This window comes from Pristiophorus japonicus, chromosome 17 (assembly GCF_044704955.1).
Source record: "Pristiophorus japonicus isolate sPriJap1 chromosome 17, sPriJap1.hap1, whole genome shotgun sequence".
NCBI lineage: Eukaryota > Metazoa > Chordata > Chondrichthyes > Pristiophoridae > Pristiophorus > Pristiophorus japonicus.
The window spans coordinates 113,288,037-113,313,539 of record NC_091993.1 but is presented as its reverse complement, the minus strand read 5'-3'; the positions used below and the strand labels follow the sequence as shown (position 1 = coordinate 113,313,539).

Below are 25,503 nucleotides of genomic sequence, written 5' to 3'. Positions count from 1 at the left end.
ATCATATTGAATGGTGGTGCAGGCTCGAAGAGCCGAATGGCCTACTCCTGCACCTATTTTCTATGTTTCTATGACACTGGTTTCATTCTTAAGAGCAGCCAGTTTTGTTTAATATGAGGGGTCAGTTGAAGCTTGTAATGTGTGGTACTTGTGCAATGTAGGAGGTATTGGATGCATTGTGCAATTGCGTTGAGCTCTGAACTTGAGGAGCTGCTGGCAATACTTTATCAAATTTGGGAAACTAAAGGGTTTCTGGAAAACACATTCTTGGAGGTGGTCAGTCATGTCGGAATTTGTTGATGCAAAAGGAAAGGATTTGGCGAACAGCACAGAGGTCTATGAAAGACTTCAAGAAGACATGGACAGGTTAGTGGAACAGGCAGACTGGTGTCAGATGTGGCTAAGTGTGAGATGACGCACTTTGGCGGAAAAAGCAAGGATGGGGAGAAACACTCAATGGAAAGACACTCAGTGGATGAACAGAAAGACCATGGGACTCAAAATGCATCATTTCCTGAAAGTGCGAGGTCAGGTAGTTCAACCCATAAAATAAGCCAACAGAATTAAGGGTTTTATGAATAAGAGTACAGAATTAATCATGAATTCAAACAAAATATTTGTTCGGCTCCAGTTGGAGTACTGTGTGGCGTTTCGAGCACCCTACTATAGAAAACATAAAAGCCATAAAGAGCAGACCGTGTAGATTCACCCAGATGGTGCCAGGGAGGGGGAAGACACTGGGATAACTTAGACCAGAGCAGAGAAGGCCAATAAGAGATTTAATAGAGGAGTGAGTGACAAGGGAGGGTCATCAATTTAATGAATAGAGAGGTTTGGAGAAATTTCTTTACACAGTTGGAGCATGGAGTGATTTACCACAGGGAATGGTTGAGGCAGATACCATTTCAACTTTGAAGAGAAATCTGGATAAATATTTGAAACAGAAGATTTTACACCACGATGGTGAGAGAGTGGGGCAGTGTGATTAGTGTTGGATTGCTGTATCAAAGACCTGATACAGACTCAATGTGCTGAACGGCCTCTTCTAGTGCTGCAAACATTTATGGTTTTATTCTTTTATACATGGCTGCGTAACTATATAAGTAAAATGTTATTAAATATGTGGAGTTTTATTAAATATAAACAAAAGTTAATTTAACCTTTTGGGAATAAGATTTGTGAGGTGTCAGCTGTGGCTCAGTGGGTAGCACACTGACCTCGGAGTCAGAAGGTTGTGGGTTCAGGTCCCGCTCCAGGGACTTGAGCACTTAAATCTAGGCTGACACTCCGGTGCAGTGCTGAGGGAGTGCTCCAGTGCCATCTTTTGGAAGAAACGTTAAACCGAGGCCCCGTCTGCCCTCTTAGGCGAACGTAAAAGATCCCATGGCACTATTTGAAGAAGAGCAGGGGAGTTCTGCCCGGTGATCTGGCCAATATTTATCCCTCCACTAATATCACTAAAACAGATTATCTAGTCATTGCTGTCATCAATGTATCAAACATTGCTGTTTGTGGGAGCTTGCTGTGCACAACTTAGCTGCAACTTTTCCTATGTTACAACAGTGACCACACTTAAAGTATTTTATTGGCTGTAAAGTGCTTTGGGATATCCTGAGGTTGTGAATGGCGCTATATAAATGCAAGTCTTTTTTGTGACAATATAAATGCAAGCATAGTTACTTAGTGAGTGGAATTGCTCCGTTTTTCCCTCCGAATTATAGTATTAAAACACATTTTACTGCAACTATCAAACTATCATCGGAATGGTTCATTGTTGGCTTGGTTTCAGATGCAAGTCTCCTGACCATGAAATTTTGTTCAAGATTAAAGAAGGTTTAAGTATTTTAAGGTTACTTTGTTTGAACAATGGAACAATTTAGTTTGCAGTTTGAGATAAAATGACCTTCACTGGTGACATTAACAAGCTTGTTTACTCACAAGTATAAAAGCATCCGGATCACTCCAATCTCTAGCACAATTCAAGGAATTGTGTGCACCTCATTTGACTCCAGCATTCCATCAAGGCACCACATCAAGGGACAGAATGATGTGGATAATCTTTGCCCTGGTCTGTATCCAGCTCTCTGAGTGCCTCCACAAGTAAGTTATGAATCGCTTTAATAACTTCGTACCACTTGAAGTTTTCACCAGGTTATGTGCTAGTTGGGGAACAGCCTGTTAATAGGGATACTTGTTGATAGAGCAAAGAGGCACGAGTTAATTCTGCCCGTCAGCGAAGCTTCATTTGCAGTCCCATATATTAGAAGTGGATGGACAAAATGGTTGGTTATTTACCATACTTGCCAAAATGAGCTAGTGTAGAACTAGAGAATGCGAGTATAAAATTAACATGTTTAAGGCAAGAAGGAAGTTATTTCCTACCGTTACTTCGCTCAGTTTGGATGAAGAAGGCCCTTCGTGCGATTTGGTCTTATCTGCCCAGAATACCAACCCTCGCCATCTGCCCATTACAGCTATAACACCCACCTAAACATACAGGCAGGTCCTTAATGTAACGTCTTGGCCAAAGAATGCACCTCTGAGCAATGCAGCACTCCTTCAGCACTGTGCTGACGGGTTGGTTTAAGATCCCACAACCTTTTGACTGCCACATCAGGGTGCAACCAACTAAGCCAGGCTGTGTCACTCAAATAATTCAAACGGAAGACTTGGATGAGCAGCGAATTAAGAGGGAGACTGAAGGCTGTAGCGATAACTTTGGGGAGTGATGAGCAATAATGAATGGAACACCATGGTTCCTGTACTACTGGGACTAAGGTGTTGCCATCTGTGCAAAGGAACCCTTCTAGGCTGAATAGTGTCATGCTGTGGGGATGGACAGAAATGCTGGGATAAATTATGAACTGCACTGTCCTTCAACAAGGGCTGAATGAAAACAGTTCAGGTCCCCATGAGAACTGAGTGGGGAAATGAAGACACCTCAAACTATTCATCTCGATTTATTTCTCAAATTCTGGGATACATTTAACAAACTTCATTTCAAGAGATGTGTGGAGCCCATCTAAAGGTTTGACAGAATGTCATTATTCACAGATTTTCTTTTACTGAACTGCTAATCGTGTGAATTTTCAATAATGATTTTTGAAAATAATTTGTGAAAATAATGATTGGAAAAATGCTTTTTAGGAGATCAGCACAAGCTTGTATCAAGTCTGCAGGAATGCGATTTGATTCTAACCAAGTCACAATCGAGAAATAAATGAAGATTAATAGTTAGAGAGCAATTCTCATTTCCCCACTCGGTTCTCATGGGAAGCTGAACTGTTTTGATTTGAACCCTTGTTGAAGGACTGCTGTTCATGATTTCCATTTTTAAACTAAGCTTGCTCCACTCACAATGATTTGATGGGTCTTTATCATCACAGAGTGCATCTGCACAGGAGCAAGTCCATCCGAGAGATCCTGAAGGAGCGCGGGGAGCTGAAACAGTTCTTAGACATTTACAAGTGTGATCCCGCCTTGAAGTACCAGCACCTCTTCCCCGGATTCCAGTCGGAGGTTGCAGATGAGCCACTCCTGAATTATGTGGATGTAAGTCAAAAAGAAAACCGACTTAAAAGTGGAGAGAGGAAATGCAGTCAAGCAAGGTCGGGTCAACGTGCTGGTGCTTTGAGTTTGAGTTCCAGCAGAGGCTGACCTTCCAGCTCACGTACCAGCAGGTACACTGAGCAGCCAGACTGGGGATTATAAACTCCGCCAGCACTTCCATTTGTCAGTTCACTGTCGGCTGCTCGGAGTAGTTCCTTCTGCAGCTGCCAACTTACTAAGGAGAAGAGCACAGGAATTCCCCAATGTACCAAGCCATTAACCATTCCCTCTGCAACACCCTGGTCCACTCCTCAATCACCCCCAACACCCCCCTCCCTTTCCCACGGCACCTTCCCACAAGCGCAGGAGATGCAACAGCTGCCCTTTTACCTCCTCCCTTCCCAAACTCTCCATCCAGGTGAAACACCGATTTACTTGTACTTCTTTCAATTTAGTATATACTGTTCTTGCTTCTCAAGAAGCAGTTTCCTCGACATTGAGGAGACCAACCGCAGATTGTGTGACCACTTTGCCGAACACATCTGTTCAGTCCGTACTTAAGAAATAGGAGCAGGCCCCTCAAGCCTGCTCCACCATTTAATACGAACATGGCTGATCCGATCATGGACTCAGGTCCACCTCCCCGCCCGCTCCCCATAACCCCTTATTCCATTATCGGTTAAGAAACTGTCTATCTCTGTCTTAAATTTATTCAATGTCCCGGCTTCCACAGCTCTCTGAGGCAGCGAATTCCACAGATTTACAACCCTCAGAGAAGAAATTCCTCCTCATCTCAGTTTTAAATGGGCGGCCCCTTATTCTAAGATCATGCCCCCTAGTTCTAGTCTCTCCCATCAGTGGAAACATCCTCTCTGCATCCACCATGTCAAGCCCCCTCATAATCTTATACGTTTCGATAAGATCACCTCTCATTTCCTGAATTCCAATGAGTATAGACCCAACCTACTCAACCTTTCCTCATAAGTCAACCCCCTCATCTCCGGAATCAACCTAGTGAACCTTCTCTGAACTGCCTCCAAAGCAAGTATATCCTTTCTTAAATAAGGAAACCAAAACTGTACGCAGTATTCCAGGTGTGGCCTCATCAAAACCCTGTATAACTGTTGCAAGACTTCCCTGCTTTTATACTCCATCCCCTTTGCAATAAAGGCCAAGATTCCATTGGCCTTCCTGATCACTTGCTGTACCTGCAAACTAACCTTTTGTGTTTCATGCACCAGGATCTCCAGGTCCCGCTGTACTGCAGCACTTTGCAATTTTTCTCCATTTAAATAATAACTTGCTCTTCGATTTTTTTTCTGCCAAAGTGCATAACCTCACACTGTCCAACATTATACTCCATCTGCCAAATTTTTGCCCACTCTCTTAGCCTGTCTATGTCCTTTTGCAGGTTTTTTGTGTCCTCCTCACACATTGCTTTTCCTTCCATCTTTATATCATCAGCAAACTTGGCTACGTTACACTCAGTCCCTTCTTCCAAGTCGTTAATATAGATTGTAAATAGTTGGGGTCCCAGCACTGATCCCTGTGGCACCCCATTAGTTACTGATTGCCAACCCGAGAGGAACCATTTATCCCGACTCTCTGTTTTCTGTTAGTTAGCCAATCCTCTATCCATGCTAATATATTACCCCCAACTCCGTGAACTTTTATCTTGTGCAGTAAAGGTGACCCCGTGCTTCCGGTCGGCTGTCACTTTAATTCTTCGCCCTACTCCCATTCTGACCTCTTTGTCCTGAGCCACTTACACTGTTCCAATGAAACTCAATGTAAGCTCGAGGAACAGCACCTCATCTTTCAATTAGGCACTTTACAGCCTTCCGGACTCAACATTGAGCTTAACAATTTCAGACCATAACCTCTGCCCCATTTATTTCAGACGTCAGCTGTTGCTGATGATTCTGCTATTCCCATTTGCACCTCCTCTAGACCCATCTTTTGTTTCTTTACTTGTCTCATTATTGTCTCCTTTTGCCTTGTACCGTCATCCCTTTTGTCATTTGTAATGTATGCACCCGTGACTTTGCTCACTGGTTTGTCAAGCCATTGCGTTGGGAGTGGCTTAACCAGTCATGTGATGTTCACAAGACTCAATAAAACCCCAGCCAGTTGGGTTCAGGAGATCCACGATGAGGCAGGTGGTTGTGAGCCTGGTGGATGAATGGGTAATGTGTAGCGTGATTGTTAAACCTTTGTTAATAAACCAACTAATTCTTAATAGCAATCCGTTGCTATGAATTCTTAAGCAAAGAAACCATGAAGCAAATACATTACAATCACTTGTGGTGATCAGGTCAGATAGGAGCTTTACATCATTTAATCTCTTCTGCCTTCCACCTTAACACAGCCCTTCCCTTTTGTTCTTTCCTCCCCCCCTTTCCCTGCCCCTACACTTGCTTAAAACTTGTTACAGCTCTAACTTTCTCCAGTTCTGACAAAAGGTCATCGACCTGAAACGTTAACTCTGTTTCTCTCTCCACAGATGCTGCCTGACCTGCTGAGTATTTCCAGCACTTTCTGTTTTTATTTAGGCTAATCACTGAACCTTTCCTCAAGCTTTCATTTCCAGAGCTTTCTCCTTTTAGCAGAGCTCTTCCATTTGTAATGACTCATCACTTAAATAAAGGACACGCTTATTTGTACTGCCAAAATGGCCACCATGCTCCATCCTATTTCTCTGATTGGTCCCCTTGGAGGATAAGCCACACCCTGAAGTTTCACTGGAATGTGTAACTGGAACCACCCATCCCAAGGTCTCACTGACTTTGCAAATTGTAACTCGATCCACTTTGACTTCCTGAAGTGAGAGAGGTCAAAGCTCCCCAGAGGACAGCAAAGGCCAGCCAAAGTGCCTTACCCCAGTCCAAGTACATCCCTCCCCCAGCCAAAGTGCCTTACACTAGCGCAAATGCATGACCTTACCCCCCCACCCCCACGATACATGGGACATTGTGTACAGATTATTAACAGGTTTATTAGCTATGAAGTGAACCATGACAGTGTCATGACTTCTGGATTTTATCTGTTTTCATCCACTCCAATGATGTCCCTTGTAGGCGGTTGGAAGAACGTGATCCCTGAGTTCCCTCTCTCCCCTTTGATCCTCCCCCCACCCGTGTCTCTCCCCCGTCTCTATTCTCTCTCTCTCTCTCTCTCTCTCACACTCTCCCTCTCCCTCTCCCTCTCCCTCTCCCTCTCCCTCTCCCTCTCCCTCTCCCTCTCTCTCTCTCTCTCTCCCCCAGTCTCTCTCTCTCTCTCCCTACTCCTAGTCTCTCTCCCTCCCAGTCTCTAACCCCCCAGTCTCTCTCTTCCCCCCCCCCCGCAGACTCTCTCCCTCCACCCCAGTCTCTCACTCTCTCTGCCCCAGCCCCTCTCTCTCTCCCTCTCTCCTCCAGTCTCTCCCTCTCTCACCCAGCCTCTCTCTCTCTCTCTCTCCCCCCCAGTCTCTCTCTCCCTCAGCCTCTCTCTCCCTCAGCCTCTCTCTCTCCCGCTCTCCCAGTCTCTCTCTCTCTCCCCCTCAGCCTCTCGCGCTCCCCCTCCCCCCCCAGTCTCTCTCTCTCTCTCTCTCTCTTCCACCCCCTGCACCCCCCCCCCCCGGCACCCCACCGAGATCAGGTCGGCAGTCTCGGCCTCAGGCCCCACTTCTTGGCACCACGTGGAGTGAATGATTCGGGGGGAGGTGGGCGGAGCTTGACAGGCGCATGCGCAAAAAAAATGCAGTACAAATTGTTACATCGGAAATAAATTGAGATTGTGACATTTTGTGCTCTTCTGTTGATTAATGACAAAAGATAGTAATTACCCAGAGTAGAAATAATCAATTCTAATTTCCATTCCCAAACTTACACCAGAACTCCTACTATGGCTCCATTACCATTGGCAACCCACCCCAGAGCTTCACAGTTCTGTTCGACACTGGTTCATCCAACCTTTGGGTCCCATCCATCTATTGTAGCAGCCCGCCATGCAGTAAGTATAACTCACGCAAGTGATTATTTCCCAGGTTTTTTTTGTGTCGTTGGATGGTCAACGAACTCGCCACAGCCTTTAAGGAAGAGATCATGATTCATTCCTCTCTTTTCAGGGAATCACGCCAGATACAATCCGACTCGATCCTCAACATTCTCCACAAACAGACAAAGTTTCAGCATGGCTTATGGCTCTGGTAGTTTGAGTGGATTTTTTGGATACGATACAGTGAATGTAAGTATTGCATGCCACCGACCAAAAAGCTGCCAGTCATTTAAAGAAAGGAAGACCTTGCATTTATATAGCGCCTTCTTTGGCCTCAGGATGTCCCAAAGTGCTTTACAGCTCATGAAGTATTTTTGGGGTGCAGTCACTGTGTTAATGTAGGAACCGCGGCAGGCAATTTTGGCACAGCAAGCTCCCACAAACAGCAATGAGATAATGACCCGATAATCTGCTTTTAATGATGTTAGTTGAGGGATAACTATTGGCCTTGCTCTTCTTCGAAATAATGGCACGGGATCTTTTACGGATCTTGACCAGATCTGCCAGCGGGAACTGGCAGGGAGACGGGGACAAAGCGAAAGGCATCCCCACGTTGCTTTGTGCTTCACACCCAGCCTGGATCTGCCAAAGTATTGGTGGGTGTGGGACATAAAGCCTCAACCAATATTGGTTCCTCGATATTAACTGCGTGCTGCTTCTTGCAATGATGAACGTAAAAACATAAGAATTAGGAACAGGAGCAGGCCATTTGTCTCCTTGAGCCTGCTCCGCCAATCAATAAGATCATGGCTGATCTTCTACCTGAACTGCACTATCCACATATCCCTTGATTCTCTTAATATTCAAAAATCTACCGATCTCTGTCTTGAAAATACTCAACGACTGAGCCTCCACAGCCCTCTGGGGTAGAGAATTCCAAAGATTCACCACCCTCTGAGTGAAGAAATTTCCCCTCATCTCAGTCCTAAATGGCCGACCCCTTATTCTGAGACTGTGACTCCTGGATCTAGACTCCCCAGCCAGGGGAAACATCCTCCCTGCATCTACCCTGTCAAGCCCTGTAAGAATTTTGTATGTTTCAATGAGATCACTTCTCATTCTTCTAAACTCTAGATATCACAGTCATTTCCTCTTGTTTATGTTAGTCAACACACACCAGTGATACAGAGTATAACTGACCAGCCCTGGCTGCACTGATGGCCATTGCCTGACCAAAACCTGTATAAAGTCCACATAAAACAGAAGCACGATACAGTCTACTCCTGGCAGTTTAGGCACTTATTAACAGGAACATTAGCAAGTAGATATGTTACTGGACTAGTAATCCAGAGGCCTGGACTAATGATCCGGAGATATGAGTTCAAATCCTACCACGGCAGTTGGGGAATTTAAATTCAGTTAAATAAATCTGAAATAAAACACAAGTGGTGACCATAAGACTACCGAATTCTTGTAAAAACCCATCTGGTTCACTTAATACCAATGTGGTTACTCAACTACCCTCTGAAATGACCGAGCAAGCCACTCAGTTGTCAAGAAGGCAGCTCACCACCACCTTCTCAAAGGCAAGAAGGGATGGGCAATAAATGCTGGACTTACGAGTGATGCCCACATCCCATGAATGAATAAAAACAAAAAGGTGAATAATTGATCCATTAATTCTAATTAAGCAAGGGAAAATCAGATTATCAGATAATTTGAATTTAGCGATTTCAATCAGAGGAGTAGACTACATACAGCATGGGTTTTTGAAAGGCAAATAGTGTTTAACTAACTTGATTGAGTTTTTTGATGAGGTATCAGAGAGGGTTGATGAGGGAAATGCGGTTGACGTGGTGTATATGGATTTCCAAAAGGTGTTTGATAAAGTGCCACATAATAGGCTTGCCAGCAAAGTTGAAGCCCATGGAATAAAAGGGACGGTGGCAGCATGGATACAAATTGGCTAAGTGAGAGGAAACAGAGAGTAGTGGTGAACGGTTAGTTTTCGGACTGGAGGAAGGTACACAGTGATGTTCTCCAGGGGTCGATACTAGGACCACTGCTTTTCTTGATATATATTAATGACTTATACTTGGGTGTACAGGGCACAATTTCAAAATTTGCAGATGATACAAATCTCGGAAGTGTAGTGAACAGTGAGGAGGAGAGTGATCGACTTTAAGAGGACATAGACAAGCTGGTGGATTGGGCGGATACATGGTCGATGAAACTTAAAGCAGAAAAGTTGAGAAGTGATACATTTTGGTAGGAAGAACGAGGAGGGGCGATATAAACTAAAGGATACAATCCTAAAGGGGGTGCATGAAGAGGGAGACCTGGAGGTTTATGTACACAAATCGTTGAAGATGGCAGGGCAGGTTGAGAAAGTGGTTAAAAATGCATTTGGGATCCTGGGCTTCATAAATAGAGGCATAGTGTACAAAAGCAAGAAAGTTATGATGAACCTTTATAAAACACTGGTTCAGCCTCAACTGGAGTATTGTATCCAATTCTGGGCACCGTACTTTAGGAAGAATGTGAAGGATAGAGAGGGAGCAGAAAAGATTTACGAGACTGATTCCAGGGATGAGGGACTTCAGTTACGTGGATAGACTGGAGAAGCTGGGGTTGTTCTCCTTGGAGCAGAGAAGGTTGAGAAGAGATTTGAAAGAGTTGTTCAAAATCATGGGTCTGGACAGAGTAGATAGAGGAAAACTGTTCCCATTGGCAGAAGGGTCGAGAACCAGAGGACACAGATTTAAGGTGACTGGCAAAAGAACCAAAGGTGACATGAGGAAAAACCTTTTTACTCTGAGTGGTTCGATCTGGAATGCACTGCCTGAAAGGGTGGTGGGGGCAGACTCAATCATGGTTTTTCAAAAGGGAATTGGATAAGTACCTGAAGGAAAAAATATTGCAGGGCTGTGGGGAAAGGGTGGGGGAGTGGGACTAGCTGAAGTGCTCTTGCAGGGAACCGGCACGGGCTCGATGGGCTGAATGGCCTCCTTCTGCGCTGTTACCATTCTATGATTCTATTCTATGATTATCAACAATTGCAGGTACCAGAGAGTGTCTTTAAGGCTAGAATCTCATCTCGTGCTGTTTTACTTTTCCTTCAAGTGTTTATGATGTCATCAGTTGAGCTGATCGCTACCTTATAATAACTCATTTGTAATATTCATTAATCTCTATACATTATTGCAGTAAAATCAAAATCTAATGTTAGCATATTTGATTTCCAAAAGGTACTATCTCAAGTTAGACCTGCGCTAAGAGAACTTTGTTTACGTTTCCAGCCTTGTGAGCAATTAAAATGTCATTTGTGGGGCTCAGATTCAGGCCTGAGATTGCGCACACGCTCCATCTTTCCAAACAAAACCAGAGAGGAACGTGAAGGAAGGTGAGGCACTGCCCTAAAAACAAGGTAAATAGGGACATAGAATTGCCTCACCTGCCTTGCTGGAGTTGGCGGGTTATAGAGTAGCGTTGCTATGATACAGGAGGAGTAAGGTGGCAGCTTCCTCAGTCTGAGGTGAGATTGTGCCGCGTCTAGTATTTCAACAAAATGACCTATAGGAACAGAAGCAGTCTGCTGATTGTGAAATAGTCTGTATTAGGAGCACGGTTGTTGGGTTAAGATTAATCAGTCAATGGCCAAGGCACTGGAATCATCTGTCAGCTCAATGCTATCTTGTTTCTAAGCTGAGTGTAATATTTTCTGGTTCTCTTTTTGTCTCCCCACCCAAGGTTGCAGGCATAACTATTCAACATCAGGAGTTTGGCCTCAGTCAGAATGAACCTGGGAGTGCCTTTATTTATTCAAAATTTGATGGAATCCTTGGTCTTGCATACCCAGGACTTTCAGCAGGGGGCGCCACAACTGTGTTTGATAGCATGATGCGAGACAATCTGGTGTCACAGCCGATATTTTCTGTATATTTGGGCAGGTAAGAGTATGGAATCATAGTGGACTATTGAAATGAGCCAAAGGGCTGTCAGTATTTAATTGATGGATTTTTTTCAAAACACAGAGAGAAGTTTCTTAAGAAACCATAGGGATCCCATAGTCTGGGACTCAAATAGATGATTAAAGAAAGACTTTCATGTCCTCAGGATATTCCAAAGCACTTTACAGCCAAATAACTACTTATGAAGTGTGGTCACTGTTTTGATGCAGCCAATTTATGCACAGCAAGCTCCCCACAAATAGCAACGTGATCACGACCAAATGATCTGTTTTTTTTAATGATGTTGGCTGAAAGATAAATATTGGCCATTACACCAGCAGTACTCCCCTGCTCTTCTTCGAAATAGTGCCGTGGGATCTTTTATGCCCATCTGAGAGGAGCCTCAGTTAATGTCTCATTCGAAAGATGGCAGCACTCCCTCAGCACTGCACTAGAGTGTCAGCCTAGATTTTGTGCACAAGACTCTGGCGTGGGACTTGAACCCACGACCTTCTGACTCCATGATGAGAGTGCTGCCACTGAGCCACAGCTGAGGCTGAACCAGGTGTTGAAAGCTGGACATCACTACAGCACATTTTTGTACAAGACCAATATATAATCGGGAGTTACTAAGACATAGTTCATATTTGTATCAAGCAGTGTCATGTGCACGTTATATGAGCCTATAACCATAATTCAAAATAACGATGAACCTTCTGTAGTTAAAAACTGTTAGTCATAGATTGCTTGATGCTAATTGTGATGCAGAATATATTTTGCCCAAACCAATTACGGGACTATACCAGTGGGTGGAGGAGATAGTGGGACTCGTCTTTCTGTCAGTAACCTGAAGCTAGATGAGAGCAAGTTATGTCTAGTTACTGGAGGACCAATTGAAACATTAGTAAAGCTGACTATATTTCTTCATTGCAGGGTTCCAAATAGTCAAGAGGGTGGTGAAGTGACGTTTGGAGGAGTTGACAACAGTATGTATACTGGTGAAATTGTCTGGGTCCCTGTTATTCAGGAATTGTATTGGCTTATCCCCATGCAAGGGTAAGTAAGAAAGGAGAAACAGTAAAATGCCTAATGAGTGATTGCTTATCCAATGGGCTGGTACTGGCCACAGATCACCTTGACTACATTATATAACTTTAATAACTACAATGAATTAGAGCAGATAAGAGTTCAAATCCCACCATGGCAGTTGGGGAATTTAAATTCAATTAAAATAAATCTGGAATAAAACAGTTATTATCAGTAATGCTGACCGTGAAACTTGTGGTTAAAAACCCATCTGATTCACTAATGTCCTTTTTAGGGAAGGAAATCTGCCGTCCTTACCCGATCTGGCCTATATGTGACTCCAGACCCACAGCAATGTGGTTGACTCTGAACTGCCCCCTGAAATGGCCCTAGCAAGCCACTCGGCTGTATTCAACAAGACGGCTCACCACCACCTTCTCGAGGGCAATTCGGGTTAGGCGATAAACGCTGGCTTTACCGGCGACGTCCACATCCCGTGAATGAGAAAAAAAAAGATAAAAGGCTACAAAACACAAATCCTCGTTACATACACAGTATAAGGCTGAAGCTCAGAGTATATATACTTTCAAACTTGCTTAAACAGAGATGTGCAGAGACAGGAGGCCATTTGGCTCATCCAGTTCACCTTCAACAGAAACCTTTCATCACTACCTCAAGTGTCTAATTGCTTTGTGAATATCTTTTGCCACCATTATTCTCTCCGGAAAGCCATTCGAGGTATTAATCACTTTTAGTGTAAAGAACTCCTTTGTAGCATCTTGCCTTTTATCCGGTTCTACCTGTGTTCTTTTGCACTGCAGTCATGTTTTAACTGGAGGAGGTGCAAAAAAGATTTACTCGGTTGATATAAAAAAATGAGAGGTTATACCCATCAGGCTGAGGCACTTTTCTGTAGAACGGAGAAGACTGTGGGATGACCTGATAGAGGTCTTTAAAGTGATGAAAGGGTAGACGTAGAGAAAATGTTTTCACTTGCGGGGAAACCAGAACTAGGGGCCATAAATATAAACTAGTCACTAATAAATCCACTGTGGAATTCAGGAAAAACTTCTGTACACAGAGATTGGTTAGAAAGTGGAACACGATACCACAAGAAGTGGTTGAGGTGGATAGCATAGATGCATTTAAGGGGAAACTCGATAAACACATGGGGAGAAAGGAATAGAAGGATATGTTGATGGGGTTAGATGAAGAAGGGTGGGAGGCTTGTGTGGTGCTTAAACATCGACATAGACCTGTTGGGCCGAATGGCCTGTTTCTGTGCTGTAAATAGAAGGTAACTTGAAATGGTGATCATGATTAACCATTTCTATTTCACTATTATCAGATAAATTCCAGAATGGTTGGTAAAGATTGGATATGGTAGTGGCACCGATGTTCTTTAATATATTGTGTTGAGTGCGGTGGCGGACGTATCGAGCTGTACAGGTGGCAGTGCCTGAGATCTGATCTGATTGCTGCCTGCATCCATCCGATAGAGAGAAAAATACTGCCAGCCAGCAGTTGGTAATTACCTCAGTGAGATTCCAGAAAATTAGAAGGAACACTTGTTAGAATGTGCAAATATTTAAAAATCATCATGAGTAGAGAAGATGAAGGCGAAAGATGAAGACAAGATGCTAAACTCGGAAATCAAAAGTGTCTGAATAGTGCCAGAATTTCTCAGTAATAAAGAGGTGAAAAAATAGTGAAATTAAAAATAGACATAACTATAAGCAAAAAAAAATGGTACTTCTTTTGGCCTTGTCGGGAAACTGCGACTACGGTTTTAAGTTACTGGCCCTGAATTTGCGTTTAGAAGCTTACCTTCGGAGGACACCTCCAGCCCGCGAAATATTTCCGAACTTACCTCCTGGCTCCACAGCTATGGTTTCTGAGCTTCCAGGCGGAGGCCTACGTAGAGGCCCACGGGTCCCAGAATGCAGGCGGTTCGGAAGCGTCCCTGGGATCACGTGGACCCAGTCCTCCAATCACAAAGGAGGATCCTGTTGCAGTCATTTTCGAACGGAATTCCCTAATGACGTGCAATGGAATCCCAAAATAATGAAACAAGTTGTCAACTCTAATAAATATGAATGTTCTGATTTCCAAATTTAATTGAAAGTGCCTTAATTACACCGAACACAATAATAATATAATTTTTTGAAAAATAATTTTAAATATTCGGGTCGATGTTTGTGTAAAGTAATTTTAAGTGTTTCTGCATCATCTTTAATTTTTTAATTTAGCTCTTACACTGGTGAAAGCGGGCCCTAAGCCTGCTTTTTACCAGGCGTAAGGGTTTCGTGGGCATTCGCTGGACAGTTGTTGAGCAAATAGCCCAATTCTGTGCCAGGGGAAGTGATTTCTCAGTCGGTTCGGTAGATCTGTCAAGGCTTACCTTGACAAATCGCAAGTTTCGGGATTGCGCGCGTGGTCAGCACACGTGGAAACCCGGAACTTGCGGGGCCTTTCAGAAGGCTAACGACTGTGTACCAGGGCCACTGGTTTTAAAACAAATGAAATAAACTATCAATGCAATTCTGTCTTTCAGTGTGCTTCTCAATGGCCGGCCTACCTTCTGTACCCGGGGATGCCAAGCTATGGTTGACACTGGCACTTCCCTCCTCACTGCCCCAAGCCAGGAGTTAGAAGAACTGATGCAGTACATTGGCGCTCGTCAGGACCAATACGGCGAGGTAAGTTTTTGTAACAACTGCGAACTGATACAGGTTCTGGGACTGCAGTGACAGTTATTGGCCACTGCAGTGGAACTACGTTGACAAGACTGTCCCCGTCAACTCTGGGACCTGGGTTTGAGGCAACTGACTGTGATGGATGTCTGTCTCCTCTATCTGATTGCTGTAAGAGTCCTAAGTAAAATTGATTTAATGGTCTCCATCGAATCATTAATGGATTTAAGTCTTCGCTAATTCGCACAAAATTGGCACTCTTCTTTGGAGGAGTCACAAGGATAGCTGGTGTGGAAGATGAAATTGTCCTACCACTACAGTAACTCCTGCATTTTTGAGACCGCGCTTGATAGACACTGTTGGGGCAGAGTAGAGGCATATGACAAGGGGTGTTTGGTGCAATTATTAAATGTCACATTCCCAGCATGCAACAGCCCTCATTTTGCTGGTTCTGTGCAAAATCAAGGCTTCAAAATTACATTATTGTCCCATACTTTGAGCAGAAAAAGCCTGGCATGTGGAAACACCTTATGAAGATTAATTTGGATTTCCCTTCTGCCGTGTGACCAAGAATGTTTCTCTCTGCTCCCTGTTGAAGCTCAGATCTATCCATTTCTTTCTTGATTGCATCATTTGAGTTCTCATTCCCTGTGCTAGTTGATATGTCTAATTAACGTTCATGGTTCCTGGCTTTAGGTTTCCCAGTATTTCTCTCTTGGTTGAGCACCAATCACGTCACAGCTTCATGATTTTAAAAAATTGGGATCTTGTTTCTCTTGATCCTTTTTTAAGTGAAAGCGGAATTAGTTCTCTCACTACCGTCTCCTCTTTAAGGGCTGTTATCGCTCTCTTGCCTATCTTCAAACCCTTTGCAATACCTTTTGTGTCTTTCTGTACAGTGTCCAAAATTAGACAATACATTTAAATGTAGGTTCACCATTAGTCCATGCCGGCGTTTATGCTCCACTCGAGCCTCCTCCCGCCTTTCCTCATCTAAATCTATCAGCATAACCCTCTATTCCCTTCTCCCTCATATGCTTATCTAGCTTCCCCTTAAATGCATCTATACTATTTGCTTGAACCACTCCCTGTGGTAATGAGTTCTACATTCTCACCACTCTCTTTGTGAAGAAGTTCTTTCTGAATTTCTTGGTGACTATCTTATATTGATGGCCTCTAGTTTTGCTCTTCCCCACAAGTGGAAACACTCTCTCTGTATCCACTCTATCAAAACCCTTCATAATTTTAAAGACCCCTATTAGGTTGCCACTCAGCCTTCTCTTTTCAAGAGAAAGAGACCCAGCCTGTTCAATCTTTCCTGATAGGTTTTCTGGTATCATCCTTGCAACTCTTTTTTTGCACCCTCTCCAGAGCCTCCATATCCTTTTTAAAATATGGTGACCAGAATTGCGCGCAGTGTAGTCTAACCAAGGTTCAATATAAGTTCAGCATAACTTCTCTACTTTTCAATTCAATCCCTCTAGAAATAAACCCTGGTGCTTGGTTTGCTTTTTTATGGCCTTGTTAACCTGTGTCGCTCCTTTCAGTGATCTGTGTGGTTGTTTAATTCAATATTACAAAATATAGAGTAAGGCCCTCTCCTCTGTGGCAAAGCATGCCACACGATGACAATGCCCTGCTTAAATAAATGTCTTCTAATCCTTCTTAGTGAGAATTTTAAATGAATGACCCACTGCCTTTGACTCCCCAGCCAGAGGAAATAGTCTTTTGCAATTCACTCTACCAAAGGCCTTGATTATAAAAACCTTTATTAAATCTCTTCTTATGGTTCTCTCCTCCAGTGGAAATAAAGCTGTGTGAAATAGGTTATCTATGGAATTAGTACTGGATCCAATGATTCCTTGTTGTAATCTTCTATTCGAGCTACACATGCAGATCCACTGAATGTTTTGTTCTTTATTTCATAGTACGTTGTCAACTGTGGCTCTGTTGCAAACATGCCTTCACTGACCTTTGTAATCAACGGATTTGATCTCACTATTCCAGCCTCGGCCTACATCAAACAGGTGCGTACCACAGACACTGTCTTTTTATTTAAAACCAACAAGCGACCTGACTCAGCTTAGTCAGAATAGCTGCAACATTAATTGGAGAATCTGTCTGTTTTGTTAACAGGGAACCATTTGAAATATTGGGCAAAGATTTCCTTTGTGCACTAGTTGTAATAAAATCAAAAGCGCTTTGTAAAGAAGATGTTTTATGATTTTGTTGCACATAGTGCACAAGGTAAATGTTGCTATTTGGGAGGGGGAGGGCAAAAAATGGTGTCAGTTTTATCATCTAATTTTCAATCGATCTCTCTTCACAATGTTATCTTTCAGTGAGGGATTGCGCTATAAATTTCTCTATGACCATTTTTAAGGAAGCTCATATCATCTACCGGGAGGCCAATTTTGTGGGGCAGAATAGATTTTTTTCCTTCCCTTCTGTAATGCATTTGCTTCATGGGTTCTTTGCTTAAGAATTCATAGCAACACATTGCTATTAAGAACTAGTTAGTTTATTAGCAAAGGTTTAACAATCACACTGCACATTACCAGTTCATCCACCAGGCTCACAACTGCATACCTCATCGTGGATCCTCTGAACCCAACTGGCTGGGGTTTTATTGAGTCTTGTGAACGTCACGTGACTGGCTAAGCCACTCCCAACTCAACAGCTCTACCAACCTGTGAACATACTCACCGGTGTACACATTACACCTTCCATTCCCTCCCCCTTTCTCCAATGGAGTCCACTCCCATTACGCACATTCTGCATACTGGTGGAAGAATGACGAAATTACCATCTTCAAATGGCTGAAGAAATGAAGACTCCTTCAGCCATTTGAATGGGAGTCGAAAACCTTCCTGTCAGAGATACCTGACTACCATGTAATATATAGTAAATAAAAACATACAGAAAATGACATTAATATTAATCTCTTTAACCAGTTATTGTCTTTAGTTCTTAACTCTTAAAAAGTAACCTTTCTGTTGTCAGCCCTATTATGAGGCTAGTAAAGTGTAAACTGAAAGTATTTATGCAGGCTTTAACCGATGAAGTTATTAAACCTGTGCTAAATCTTTGAGGGTTTATGCTCATGAGTCTAACGGAATGTCATTCTCTCACATTTTACAGTATAATGGCTACTGTACGGCTGCATTTGAGCCAACCTATCTGCCTGCGCCTACCCGAAATGGACCATTCTGGATCTTGGGAGATGTCTTCCTGAGAGAGTTCTATTCTATTTACGACAGAGGGAATAATAGAATGGGATTCGCTAAAGCTGTCTGAGCTGTGAACCTTCGAACTTACTTCAGTATCTCTGGAAGTAAAGCTGTATCTTCTCCAACTGATCTTCCTTAATAGTCTGATTACAGCCAATTCACTTTAAGAGTCTATTCTGGTAAATCGGGTTTTCTGCTAATATTACCCAGGCATGATCTTACCCGCTAGCCTCGCTTTTACCTAGTTTCCACCACACCTGTTCACTGAAATATTTCATTCTTGATTTGGTTTTCCCCTGAATGTTACCATTTGTTCTTGTGAGTAAACAATAAATACTATCAAAGCATTGCAAAATACTAATCTTGGTTTATCTGGTTCTTGTTGATATATGTTCAAGGATTTGTCAGTGATGGTCAAGCACTCATATTCACTGTAAACTGGCAGATTTCATATTCCAATCATTCTCTGACAATGTATGTTTTTAATGTTACACCTAAGTGGTTTCCTTTTACTACTTGTGATTCTTGTGACTTACATTGGCTCTCAGTCCGGCAATGCCTCGATTTTAAAATTCTCATCCTTGTTTTCAAATCCCTCCGTGGTCTCAGCCCTCCCGATCTCTCTAACCTCCTCCAGCCCCACAACCCCTTGAGATCTCTGCGTTCCTCCAATTCTGGCCTCTTGCGCATCCCTGATTTTAATCGCTCGACCATTGGCGGTTCAAGTTGCCAGCCTCGGCAGTATTTTGCTTTCCACAAGTCAGGATTAGATAGAATGATACAGCACAGAAGGAGGCCATATGAAAGCAGGAAAGGGGTACTGAGGTTGAATGATCAGCCATGATCTTATTGAATGGCGGTGCAGGCTCGAAGGGCCGAATGGCCTGCTCCTGCATCTAATTTCTATGTTTCTATGTTTCTATGTTTCATTCCTACATCGTGCCTGTGCTGGCTCATTGAAAGAACTATCCAATTAGTCCCACTCCCCTTCCCTTTCCCCATAGCCCTGCACATCTTTCCATTTTCAAGCATATATCCAATACCCTTTAGAAATGTAGATGTAAAGTAATAACAAAAATAGAAACATTGAAAATTACGGCGCAGAAGGAGGCCATTTCGGCCCATTGTGTCCGCGCCGGCCAACAAAGAGCCACACGGCCCTCGGTCAGCAGCCCTGAAGGTTACATATAAACCTATGAACAATGGCGGAAAGGTAAAGAGCACCCAGCCCAACCAGTCCGCCCCACATAACTGTGACACCCCTTACACTAAAATATTCTACATTCCACCCCAACCGGAGCCATGTGATCTCCTGGGAGAGGCAAAAACCAGATAAAAATCCAGGCTAATTGGGGAAAAGAAATCTGGGAAAATTCCTCTCCGACCCATCCAGGCGATCGAAACTAGTCCAAGAGATCACCCTGGCTGTACTCGATTCCCTGCAGTACTTACCATCGTAACCCTGCAGGTTATGGCACGTTACGTGCCCATCCAAGCACCTTTTAAATGTGGTGCGGATTTCTGCGTTGACCACCCTTTCAGGCAGTGAGTTCCAGACCCTCTGCGTGAAGAAGCCCTCCTTCAAATCCCCTCTGAACCTTCCACCAACCACCTTAAAACTCTGCCCCCTCATAATTGTCCCCTCCACCAATGGAAATAAATGAACAGGTTTATTCCTTCTGGACCCAGATTGAGCCTGTGCACTATGACCGACTGAGTAAATGAGACATTCAGATATGTGGGAAGAAGTACGTCACATAGGTTTGGGTTGATTGGAGCGGTGTGGCAAGTCAATTTGAAGAGGGGTAGGTCTATGTTGAAAGGGTTCTGTCCCAGGCATCCATGTTGGGGATAGCAAGCAATTGGAGGTCATCAAAAGAAAAAATTAGGAACTACTTTAAAAATGGTAAAATAGAGTTGTAAATTTAGTGTTGTCAGATGAGCTGATCAGAGAGCCAACATGGCTTTGTTAAGCGTAAGTCGTGTCTGACTAATCTAGTTGAACATTTTGAGGTGGTCACTAATGAGGCAGAGAAGGGAGTGACTATGGATGTTAGCTACAGAGGTTTCCAGAAGGGATTATTAGAAAAATGCTACTTTGCTGACGACACTAAGTTAGGTGGCACAGTAAATAGTGTGGATGGGAGTCGAAAGTTGCAAAGAGACATCGATAGATTGAGTGAGTGGGCAAAACTGTGGCGGATGGAGATCAATGTGGGAAAGTGTAAGGCCATCCATTTTGGATTTAAGGAAGATTTTTTAAATAGTGAGTAGCTGGTAACTGTGGACGAGCAGCGAGATTTAGGGGTCCAAGTACAGAAATCGCAAAAAGCTAATACAGGGGTCCTCAACCGGGGCTCCGTGCCCCCAGGGGCCTGCAAGAGGGTTTCGGGGGCGGGGGGGTCCCGCCATAAATAACCTCCGGATTTAAAAAGGAAAGAAAAATACTCCGTCGCGTAAAGGTGGGATCGAGCTGAGCAAACTGGCAGCTCCGGCCCTGACATGGACTTCTCTTTCCCCCCCTCCCAAACGTGGGTGTGATGATGGCGGCAGCTGCCACTTAGCCCAGGCCCCCGCTCGCTGAGGAAGGAGAGAGGCTGGTCGCTAAGTGCGGAGCCTGCGGCTCGAGCTCTCTGTCTGTCGCTCTCCTCCCACCAGGTCCCGCTGTCCCAACTTCTGTCTGAGGCTGAGCCACATTGTTCGCAACCTTGGTGTCATATTTGACCCTGAAATGAGCTTTGGACCCCATATCTGCAGCATAACTAAGACCGCCTAATTCCACCTCCATAACGTCACCTGTCTCCACTTCAACCCATGCTTTTGTTACCTCCAGAGTTGACTATTCCAGTGCACTCCTGGCTGGCCTCCCACGTTCTATCCTACGTGAACTTGAGGTCATCCAAAACTCAGCTGCCCGTGTCCTAACTCGCACCGCCCCATTCACCCATCACCTCTGTGCTCGCTGACCTACGTTGGCTCCCGGTTAAGTAATGCCTTGATTTCAAAATTCTCATCGTTATTTTCAAATCCCTCCGTGGCCTCGCCCCTCCCTATCTCAGTAATCTCCTCTACCCCACAACTCCCCGAGATAGCTGCGCTCCTCCAATTCTGCCCTCTTGACCATCCCTGATTATAATCGCTCCACCATTGGTGGCCGTGCCTTCTGTTGCCTAGGCCGCAAGCTCTGGAACTCCCTGCCTAAACCTCTCCGCCTCTCTACCTCTCTTTCCTCCTTCAAGATGTTCCTTAAAGCAACCTCTTTGACCAAGTTTTTGGTCACCTGTGCTAATTCTACTTATGTGGCTCAAATTGTTTTTATCTAATAATACCCCTGTGAGGCGCCTTGGGGCGTTTCACTATGTTAAAGGTGCTATTTAAATACAAGTTGTTGTTGTATATACAGGCGGACTGGCCTTCTGGCCGAACAGTTGCGGTATAACCGGCAGAGTGCCGCCGTAACCACCTCCATGTTCAACCGATTCCCGCGCCCAACTGTACCCTTAACTTATTCTGCGCATTATCGAAACTCCCGGTTAGCCGATAGATTTTAGCAAGAGTAGTATAGTTACACGGCCTCATGGCTGACCCTTGGTGCTTAACCTCATTCATTCTTCACCCGAGAGCCGATACCTTGAACGTTAGCAGTCTTGCTTTACTAAGCAGGGTATCACAGGCCGACCTGATTGTTCGCACCCAATGTTGGCCTCCAGCTAGGATTTCAACCTTCCAGGATTGCCCCTGAATTCGCCAGGAATAAATCATTAATCTGGACACTGCTGCGTTCAATTTGGGAGAAAAATCGTATGGGTCTTAAAACAAGTGTGTTTTTTTTCATTTTCATTGCACACTTTTGTGCAACACAGGGGTGCTTGTCCTTTTGGTTTCTGAGGCCCACCTCCAATGTTATAAAAATTCCACAGAACCCCTGTAACACAACACAAGTATTTTAAAAATTCTCTCAGCACGCTCCCACTCACCATGTTATCGCTGGTGCTGCTATCCCGGCACCGGAGAAAATACTGGTCTCCCCCCCCCACCCCCAACCTATCCCTCTCCCTCTTTCCCTCCACATGAGCACCAATCACCTGACCCCCCCATCTCCCTCTTTCTCTCCCCCACCGTCTCCCTCTTTTCCCCGACTCCCTCACCGACCTGACTCCTCAGTCGGTTCCGGTTCTCTGCTTGATTGCCAATCAAGCAGCCTTTTCCCCCCTCTATCTCCAATATTTTCAGAACTAATAAACCAGGGATTCTCAACCCCGGGGTCCACAGCCCTCTCAGTGTCCACCAGAGGGTCTCGGGATGTCCGCCGTAAATAACCTTCGGGAGTTAAACTAAAATAAAAATACACAGTCATGTAAAGATAGGATTGAGCTGAGCAAACTGCAGGTGTTATATTACAGTGTACAGTGCTCTAGTTAGATCCCATCTCGAGCACTGCGTGCAGTTCTGCACACTGCATCTGAGGAAGGTTACACTGGTCTCGGAGGCGGTGCAGTGCAGATTCACCAGAATGATACCCGGGGCTAAATATTAGTTCAATTCTGAAGACAGTTTGCATAGATTAGGCTTCTATTCCCTTGAATGTAGAAGATTAAGGGGTAACCCAATTGAGGTGTTTAAGATGATTTGAAAGGGTAAATAGAGAGAAACCATTTCCTCTGGTGGGAGAGTCCAGTACTAATCTTAAAATTAGAGCCAGGCCGTTCAGGGGTGATGTCAGGAAGCATTTCTTCACACAAAGGCTTGCGGAAATTTGAAATTCTCTCCCCCAAAATGCTGTTGAGGCTGGGGCCCAATTGAAAATGTCAAAACCGAGATTGGTAGATGTTGGTTCGGCAATGGTATTGAGGGTTACGGAACCAAGTCAGGTGGATGGAATTAAGATACAGATCATCCATTATCGAACTGAATGGCAAACAGGCTCGAGGGACTGAATGGTCCTAAATCATAATTAGCACAAAATAGGATGTAACCTTTTGACTTGGGTTAGAAATTGGTTGGGAAGTAGGAGCCTGTGAGTGGGGATAAAGGGTGTGTACTCAGATTGTCAGGATGTGATAAGTGGTGTTCGCCAGAGATCTGCTCTGGGGCCTCAACTTTTTACCATATTTATTAATGTTTTGGATGAAGGAATAGCTAGTTGTATATCCAGGTTTGCAGATCGCACTACAACAACAACAACTTGTATTTATATAGCGCCTTTAATGTAGTGAAGCATCCCAATGCGCGCCACAGGAGTATTATGTGATAAAACTTTGACACCGAGCCACATAAGTAGAAGTTAGCGCAGACTTGGTCAAAGAGGTAGATTTTAAGGAGCGTCTTGAAGGAGTAAAGAGAGGTAGAGAGGCGGAGAGGTTTAGGCGGGAAGTTCAGATACAGTAAATTAGGATACAGTATACAGAATCATACTATATGGGAGCATAAAGTTGCAAAGGGACATAGATAGATTAAGTGGGATAAACTATAGAAAATGGAGTACAATGTGGGCAAGTGTGATGTCATCCACTTTTCATGCAAAAATGATAAATCAGAGTATTTCCTAAACGGTGAAAAACTAGGAACGATAGAGGAGTAAAGTGAGTAGGAAGTCCATGTACACAAATCATTAAAAGCCAGGTGCAAAAAGCAATCAAAACCGATAGCTATATATTGGTCTTTGTCACAAGGGAGCTTTAAAACATTTTTATCACGGGATGTGGGCATCGCTGGCAATGCCGACATTTATTGCCCATCCCTAAATTGTCCTTGAGAAGATAATGGTGATCCACCTTCTTGAACCGTTGCAATCTGTGTGGTGAAGGTACTCCCTCAGTGATGTTAGGGAGGGAGTTCCAGGACTTTGACCCAGCGATGATGAAAGAATGCCGATATATTTCCAAATAAGAACATAACATAAGAATTAGGAACAGGAGTAGGCCATCTAGCCCCTCGAGCCTGCTCCGCCATTCAACAAGATCATGGCTGATCTGGCCGTGGACTTGCCTGATGATGGTGTGTGACTGGAGGGGAATGTAGAGGTAGTGGTGTGTGTCCAGTTAAGTTTCTGGTCAATGGTGACCACCAGGATGTTCATGGTGGGGGACTTGATGATGGTAATGCCATTGAATGTCAAGGGGAGGTGGTTAGACTCTCTCTTGTTGGAGATGGTCATTGCCTGGCCCTTGTGTGGTGCGATGTTACCTGCCACTTATCAGCCCAAGCCTGAATATCGTCCAGGTCTTGCTGCAAGTGGGCATGGACTGCTTCATTATCTGAAGAATTGCAAATAGAACTGATCACTGTGCAATCATCAACGAACATCCCAACTTCTGGCCTTATGATGAAGGGAAGGTCATTGATGAAGCAGCTGAAGATGGTTGGGCCTAGGACACTGCCCTGAGGAACTCTTGCAGCGATGTCCTGAGGCTGAGATGATTGGCTGCCAACGACCACAACCATCTCCCTTTGTGCTAGGTATGACTCCAGCCAGTGGAGCGTTTTCTCCTTGATTCCCATTGACTTCAATTTTACTAATATCATATTCGTTAAAATGCTGCCTTGGTGTCAAGGTAGTCACTCTCACCTCACCTCTGGAATTCAGCTCTTTTGTCCATGTTTGGACCAAAGCGATAATGAGATCTGCAGCTGAATGGTCCTGGCAACCCAAACTGAGCATCAGTGAGCAGGTTATTGGTAAGCAAGTGCCGCTTGATACCACTATCGATGACACTTTCCATCACCTTGATAATTGAGAGTAGACTGATGGGATGGTAATTGGCTGGATTAAATTTGTCCCTTTTGTGAACAGGACATACCTGGGCAATTTGTCGGGTAGATGTGAGTGTTGTAGTTGTACTGGAACAGCTTGGCTAGAGGCGCGGCTAGTTCTGGAGCACAAGTTTTCAGCTCAACAACCGGGATGTTGTCGGGGCCCAGAGCCTTTGATTTAACCAGCCCGCTCAGTCGTTTCTTGATATCACGTGGAGTGAATTGAATTGGCTGAAGATTGGCTTCTGTGATGGTGGGGACCTCAGGAGGAGGCTGATATGGATCATCCACTCGGCACTTCTGGCTGAAGATGGTTACAAACGATTC

At 44.2% G+C, this 25,503-nt stretch overlaps 1 protein-coding gene across 1 annotated transcript; it reads left to right on the top strand.

The window, feature by feature from the left end:
* The first annotated feature begins 2,032 nt into the window (after positions 1 to 2,032).
* Positions 2,033 to 18,541, top strand: LOC139228276 (gastricsin-like). The gene is made up of 9 exons (XM_070859459.1): positions 2,033 to 2,100; positions 3,387 to 3,552; positions 7,422 to 7,539; positions 7,655 to 7,773; positions 11,275 to 11,474; positions 12,408 to 12,530; positions 15,055 to 15,199; positions 17,122 to 17,220; positions 18,335 to 18,541. Exons 1-9 carry the CDS (start codon positions 2,045 to 2,047, stop codon positions 18,488 to 18,490), a joined length of 1,182 nt encoding a protein of 393 aa, XP_070715560.1. The 5' UTR covers positions 2,033 to 2,044; the 3' UTR covers positions 18,491 to 18,541.
* The last annotated feature ends 6,962 nt before the right edge of the window (positions 18,542 to 25,503 follow it).